The sequence below is a fragment of the Egretta garzetta genome, unplaced genomic scaffold (assembly GCF_000687185.1).
Source record: "Egretta garzetta isolate BGI_Z169 unplaced genomic scaffold, ASM68718v1 scaffold152, whole genome shotgun sequence".
Taxonomy (NCBI): Eukaryota; Metazoa; Chordata; class Aves; order Pelecaniformes; family Ardeidae; genus Egretta; species Egretta garzetta.
In genome coordinates, this window is record NW_009259037.1 from 147,364 (window position 1) to 154,863 (window position 7,500).

The 7,500-nt window shown below is 42.7% G+C and overlaps 1 protein-coding gene across 1 annotated transcript in view; it reads left to right on the forward strand.

Moving 5' to 3' along the window:
* Positions 1-7,500, forward strand: part of EBF3 (EBF transcription factor 3) — a 121,704-nt gene that overhangs the window by 74,214 nt on the left and 39,990 nt on the right. Inside the window, exons 6-7 of the mRNA XM_035890428.1 lie at positions 3,751-3,832; positions 6,820-6,937. Coding sequence (XP_035746321.1) covers positions 3,751-3,832; positions 6,820-6,937 — 200 coding nt within the window. The remainder of the gene's footprint in view (positions 1-3,750; positions 3,833-6,819; positions 6,938-7,500) is intronic.

Genomic DNA, 7,500 nt, shown 5'->3' on the forward strand with positions numbered 1-7,500 from the left:
AAGGTTAAGAAGAGGTGAAAAGGATGAAAAGGCACTTGCAGGGTTTAAAAAATCTTCTATGGAAAAAACATCTTTCATATCACAAAAAAGTCTCCCCTAGGTTGTTATGTGCATAAGGTGGAGGCTTAAGAGCAGACACATTTGCAGATGAACTGCTTTTACTAGCTTCTCCGAGACATGACATTTGTTCAGAAGATTAGCCAGGTTGTAATGTGTAGCATAATTGCACTGTGCGGATGTCCCAGAAGTGAAAACCTAATTGCTTGACAGGCCTATAACTTTGTGGTACGCTCTCACCTTGTTAGGTCCTTTTCTGATGCAGTTCAAATGAAGTCTGGCCGCAGGTGTGCCTAATTTACCTCGCAACAGAACGTGTTGAGTTTAATTGCACAGTGGTTGTTAGGAAAAATTGGTGGGTGGAATATCAAGTGACTTACTGTACGGGGATGGCAGATGGGCGTTGAGAGGCATCGCGAGCTAAGTGTATAGGTGAGGTGAGTTAATAAAAGATGTAAATTTTATCTTAAAATAGTGGAGTCTTGTGGTAGGTAATACATTTTAATTAAGGTGGTAGCAGTCCCCTTTCTAGCAGCGTGAAAAAAAATCAGAGCAAAGGAACATCACAAAGACGGCATTTTTCTCCCTATCAGTATTTTAGGAACGGCTTAGTATGCTTAGGAAGGCTATTCTGCAAGACTGTATTTATTAAGAAGACTGCGTTTATGCACATAATGCAAAATATAGCAGGGAGAGGCAAATCTAGAAAGGCTTGCATTCTCATTCTGTTGGTAACAACGAGGTTTGAGACATGACCAAACCTCTGCTCCAGCTCCTCGCTGCCGCCTGTGTCACAGTGATCTTGTCTCAGGAGCGCAGGGATGGCAGAAAAAGTGTCTGGTCCTGTTGTCTCCGTGGTAGGGATGGGTTCGTTGTGCCCATGGTCCTTGTTGGTCAGAGGAACGATCAAGTCAGTCATCTTCTGCTGGCAAGCTTTGAGAAACCCCCTGCCTGGGAACACGGTTTTTAACTTGTGTTGTCTTCCTCTGAAAATCTTGTCTTGATGCCACCTGTGCTCTGAAAACACAGATTAAAAAATAAAATAAAATATCTCAGTATCAAGGAATCAGCAGAGCTGAAGTATGAGCACTGCTTGTGTTCACCCCAGCCTTGTGGCTTCAGCATTTAGCCCAGTGCTCAGGATCATCCCGGTAAACTTGAAGATTAGACATTCCACCAACCGTGGGTCCTTTTCACCAAATGATTGAATGAATACCAGTTCCAGCTGATATTTAGTGAAAGGGTGCTTAATGGCCCTTTTTTTTTTGATAGGATGGGAGCTCTCTGTATAGAAACAATTCATCAGGAATGCTTCACGTTAAAAACAACCCATGAGGAGCAATACTTAGCATTCCTAGTGCACAATTCATTGGAGAATTTCAGAGCAATTTACAAACATTAGCTCAATAAGCCTCACAACACCCATTTGAGATCAGAAAAAAAATAGATAAGATTCTCCTCTTCAGCCTGACTGTGGCACTAAGGAGCTGTAAAGCTGGAGGCTCTCCCCAGCTCCTGACTCTCCAGCGCCTGGTGGTCCCATACGGACGTGGGCATCAGCAGGTCCTTGCACCCCATCGCAGTCCATGCAGTGGAAGGTATGCGAGAAAGAATAGAGGTATGGCAGAAATGCCACTACGTTTAGGCTATACTCTGTTGATCTGGAGATCGTAAGTGTCTTAAAAAAAACCCCCAAACCAAGGCAGATCAAATTAGGGTGAGGGCATGGCTAACAAAGGTGCAGTGTGGTGGAGTTGTTGATAGTGTCCCTGCAGCAGTGTCCAGAAAACCTGAGTTCAGGTGAGCATCCGAGCTGGGACATCACGTCACCCACTCTGGAAATCAGCTCAACAGCTAAAGTGCCTTTACAGATTTTGGGAGAGGAACTTCTAAAGAAATGTGTGTTCAGCTCAACTGACAGTATTGATGTATTTATGCACAGTTTCAGTAAACCTAGTCGGTCCCTCCTTGCGTCTCTGATGTGAGAGATTGCTCCTTCAGCACTAGCATCCCATATTAATTAATATTAGGGTCGGGCTCAAGGTTTAACTGACAAGGAAGAGCTGTGATTAAAAGCATCGGTTTGTGACATGGGGACGCTCCTCTGTAACGCTCCCGTCCAACTCCTGAAGCTCGGCAGGAGCAAGCGCCACGCGGTGCAGCCGCAGCGGTCCTTTCTATCGGCCGCCGTTGGGCCGTGCTGGGTTCTGAAGAAGGGAAGAGGCGCCTGGCTTGCCTCCTGCCGGGAGTGCTGCTGGCACAGGGAAACTCCTGTGAGGTGTATACAGCGAGAACAGCCACAGTCGCTTGTAAAGATTGACATGAATAAATGATAATTGTTCGTATTCTAAATGTAAAAGCTCTTCCTGTCGCCCGCCGTTGGGCCGTGCTGGGTTCTGAAGAAGGGAAGAGGCGCCTGGCTTGCCTCCTGCCGGGAGTGCTGCTGGCACAGGGAAACTCCTGTGAGGTGTATACAGCGAGAACAGCCACAGTCGCTTGTAAAGATTGACATGAATAAATGATAATTGTTCGTATTCTAAATGTAAAAGCTCTGCCTAACCTCGCTGTTCAACGTGTATAAAGTTAGGCAGCACAAGCTGCTGGGCTGGCGCATCTGAGAAACTCCGCATGAGGAGAAAGTCCCGAGCCTTGCTTGTCGTTAGCTGCCAACCGTTAGCCAAAAACCAGACCTATAGAACTTTTTCTTTGATTATGCAATGTGAAAACATAGCTACGTAAAGCAAAGAGGCGGCGTTAGGCTGTGAACATCCTCCTGCACGCAGGCAGGACGGCCAGGGCCCCTCCATCTGGCATAGGCTGGAGGGTGGGGACATCCCGTATCAGCTCGTTCCTCCGGTGCAGGAGGGCAGCGTAAAGGAGTTTGCACCTTTCCAAGCTTTTCCCCTTCCTATAAGTGCTTGCTGCGTTCCCGGGAGGCAGTGTTGCTACAAAAACGGTTGATGGGGAGATGCCTACATGATAAGGGTTAGTCCTAAATAATTGCTGGTTGCTGCTCAGCAAAAATAAGCTGGATTTCCATCCCCGGGTAGAGTGACACCTCGCAGTTAAAGGCTGGCAAAGGTTGAAGAGGTCGTAAGACAGGGCCTAATTTGCCATGTTTCTTTCCTTTCAAAAACAATGAGGGAACCGGGGCCTTGCCGGTGGGCAGATCCCGCCTGGATCTCCCTGGAGTCAGCAGGAGTTGGATCGAGTCCCTTTGAATAGCGAGAGTTTCCAAACCGGAGGCAAAGCCAAGTGTTTTTCAGAAGATTGATCATTCATTACCTTGGAATTTTTCGGCGTAGAGGTCATTACTGCTAATATAAGTTGTGAAAAAATAAAATGTATTAAAAAAATAGAGATGAATTCTCATCTGGTGTAAGTCATTGCCTTTGAAGTCAATGAGTCATTGAAATCAACTTTCCCACACCGAGCTAAGGATATGGCCTGGAGTCAATACATTTGTAGTGTTGAAAAATTAAAAATATAAATTTGCCTTTCCCTGGCAATAATGTTCTGTTTACAACAGAGATCTTATGCTTTAAAATAAGTTCATTAACTAATAGGAAAGTAATATTTCACTACCAGTATTCTTTTGGGTATAACTATTTATGATTAAATTTTATTAAACTTTTTTAAAATTGGATTTACATTTTGATGAATCTAATAGATTTCAATTTTGTATTTTTATAGATTCTTTCTAAAGTTTTTCCTCAAGTGCAATCAGAACTGTTTGAAGAATGCAGGCAACCCGCGAGACATGCGAAGATTCCAGGTACAGATCCCTCTTAAAGAGTAAACGATATATCAAGGACTTGCATCTTCATTTTGAACTTTTTTTTATGAAAAAAACACTATCAGTGCTTCTACTTAGTGTAGTACCCATGCTGCGTGCCTTTAAAAAAACCACCGTCGGTATTTTACATTTCCCCTACTGGTTCTTGGGACTCGCCCAGTTCTGCAGTGGACTGTAATGGATCAATGCTGAAGCACGCGGGTCTCTCCTCGGAAAGTATTTCCCCAGTTTTCCTTCGTACTAACCCCTTGCGTTGTAGTGTGGCATGTGCTCAGACCTGCAGAGGTTTTACATACGTAGACCGAGTAGCGTAACCTTACTAACAGCCATGACGGTGGACCGCAGTGAAGTTTGGATCTCACACGGGGGTTTTTCACATTCGCAACTTGTAAATCCAGCAGTGGCGGTCCAACCACATGTTTCTATTCCAGTTGTGTTAGAAAATGTTTAATACTTCACTTTCTCCTTACAGCTTTTGAAATATCCTGTGGTGAATCATAACACTACAGAGAGACAGCTGACATGATGGACAAATGATTTCCTCTGTATTCGGGGTCATTTGAAATACTCGTTAGGAAACGTATGCTTTTTATTGCAAAATATTTCATGATGATTCATATTCAAGACTAATAATAAGCTAGTGCTGAGATGTTCAAAACTTTCTTATTTTTGAGAAGAATAGCTTGTGGTTAAACTTGATAGCAAAACATGTGACATCTGTTTTCATGCACAGCCAACCAACCGGTGAAGCCAGAACCCTTGAGCCAGCCAACAGAAAAGATCTGTAGCTGGAAAAAAATATTTCTTCAAAACAATTGAGCCAAGCTTCCATTTTTCATGCATCTCAGCTTCACGTGGCATTGGTGATATTGATCCATCTGAACAGAACAGAAGGTCAAACCTGGAATGAGTGGAAATGTCCTCTTTGTCTCACCGATGACTAAATGAAGCATCAGTCATGAGTGATCTTGTGGTCGACAATGGAGCCAGTAGGCACTAGAAAGACTTTCCTGGGTCTCTTTAGCTAATCTCCCTGCCTCTCAGAAGGTTTAACTGGACTTAACAGTATGTCAGATCTTGAACACTATTTTTAACTGGTTTCACTGTCTCAGCACCTTTCTTTAGGTGCACTGCAGGAATAAGCCGATACAACAAAGCGTAGCATGTCTACTTTCTTTTGCTGAACTGCGGTATTTTCCCTTGGTGACTGACCTATATATACATGACAGAACAAAAATAGTTGTCATTTTTATATACACCTTTCTCTGTCTTTTTAATATACCGTGTTCTAGGAACCAAATCCAGAAATCGTTGCTGAAAATCACACTTGTGTGTTTTGCAATATTTCTTAACGTCTGCGAATCTCATTAAAAGTGAAAGCAGATAGCCCAGTGGCCTGGCAGCAGCTCTGTGGCCGAGGTGAGTGTGCAACCTCAGCACTCTCCAAAGTGGATGTTGACAAGAGCGCAAGTGTCCACTTCTGGGAGGAGAAAGGTAGGGAAGCAGAGCAGCCTGGTAGAGAACTGCCCTCGGGCTGTTCTAAAGGGTACCGCAGATGGCTGTCTCAAAGGAGGCAGGATAGACAGAAAAGGTGCTGTGATAGCTGAAAGCTAATTATGGGTTGTGAATAAGAAACAGGATCAGAGGGGATCCAAAACGTAGGAGCAGGCAAGGATTTTCTTCTGATGCCTTGGACCAGCTCTGCACAGAAGGAGGCTGGTTTTTCCCCCTTCCGTTTTCGTTCCTGAAGGGTTTGGGTATAGGAGCTGGTGCAAGAACCCTGGCAATCGTCCAAAAGTAAAATAAACGCGAGACGAAAGCTAAAACTTGTACCAGCTTTTGCCGCCGTCACCAGTAGGGTTGGCAAGGCCTAACTTAGCCGTTGACTTAAGGACTCTACTAACGTTAAACCCCAAAGAAAAATGCTGCGGATATCACTTCATTTAGAAAAACTGGAACCCCCACCACAGGGCCCATGCTGGAGTATTTAAATAAGATGTAAATGTCTATCTGGGATAATAGCGATTGACCTATGAAGCCGTGTTCCACACAAACACAGGCATATCTCATGGTTTCCTCTTTGGCTTGTGTTCATGCAATATCGTTTCCGGAAGGAGTTTCACAACTCCATTGTGTAGGTGTTTTTATCGGGAAGGTTGTGCATTTTGCATATGTTCCTTTTCCATTTTCTACTGAGAAGCAGCTGGAAGCCAAAGAAGGCCCTATCCATCATCTCTTCTATGGCCGGACTCTGAACCTGGACACAAGAATAGGAGCCTTTCACTCAAAAATAAAGGAGGAAATTCCATTGACATACCAGGGTCAATCACCATCCAAATGAACTTGAGAAGGGATACTTTTCATGGATTGAAAACACTTTCACTATTCATATTCAACTCGGTCTTTTCAGATGCAAAAAAGTTCATTATCAGACATTAAATGTAATTGTAAAACTGACCTGGAGATCATTTACTGAAGAAAAAACGGGGAGTTACGATGGTTCCTGATTTATTAAGCTTTTTTTATTTGGAATCCTCACAACCCTTCATTTGAAGACAGTCTCAAGTGAACAAATTTTAATTAGATAAACTATCTAATCAATATATCAACAGATCAATCAAAACAGCAGCTTTTAAAATGAGTGGCTAGAGGGGTGTTTCTGAAACTAATGGCTAGAAGAATATTTCCCTGAATTGAATTCATTTGTTAGCATAATAGGAGATTAAACTCTAATTAGTGTAGCAGGTTCTGAAGAGAAACAATTGTGAGTTAAAAATCACCAGTGTTCGCCACGTAAACAAAGATGTATTCATAGTTGTCATTCACTCCCTTTAAAGTGAAAAGTAAGAGGCTGCGGCGCGGTTCTGTCTTAAAAGAAGACCTGATTCTCTATGGGTGTTTGCGAAAATCTGCAGGTTGGTTGTTTTTTTTTTTTTTTAAATTCTCTTCTTTGTTTTCTTTTTCAGGTTGTTGTATCAACAACAGTCAATGTGGATGGCCACGTGCTGGCTGTCTCAGACAACATGTTTGTACACAACAATTCCAAACACGGGAGGCGGGCTCGCCGCCTTGACCCCTCAGAAGGTACGGCCCCTTCTTATCTGGAAAATGGTAGGCACACATTTACATGTCTTTTTTTATTTGCAATGCTTTTTTTTTTTTTTTTTTTTTTTTTTTTTTGGCACCCTACTTTATGTTGATACACTACTACATTTACTTTTACATAATTTCTTCTCTCATCCATCAAACCACCCATTAAAAAAGTCCATTAGTATTTCTCAACCCTTGTCAACCAGAATATGGTCGCTCCTGAATTTGCTTCTGACTTCTCTCTTTATTTAATACTTAGAGTTTTGCAGTCACAACCAATTTTTCATCTTTTTTTTTTTTTTTTTTCTTCAGCCTTGTTTTGCTTGCAGCTTTTTCTTGCTATTTAATTTGACTTGATTTTATTTTGGCTTGTCATATTCCTTGATCCAGAGGTACAGTCTCAGGTTATGTATGCAAGTTTAAGTGGATGGTAAAAACATGACCGAATCTGTAAAGAATTTACTGTGAGGTCAATTTCCTGTGGCTGGGCCTTACTGCAGATTACGGCAGGAGGGGGCTTGGATGAGAAAAACAGCATAAAATGTTTTTCTTCAGAC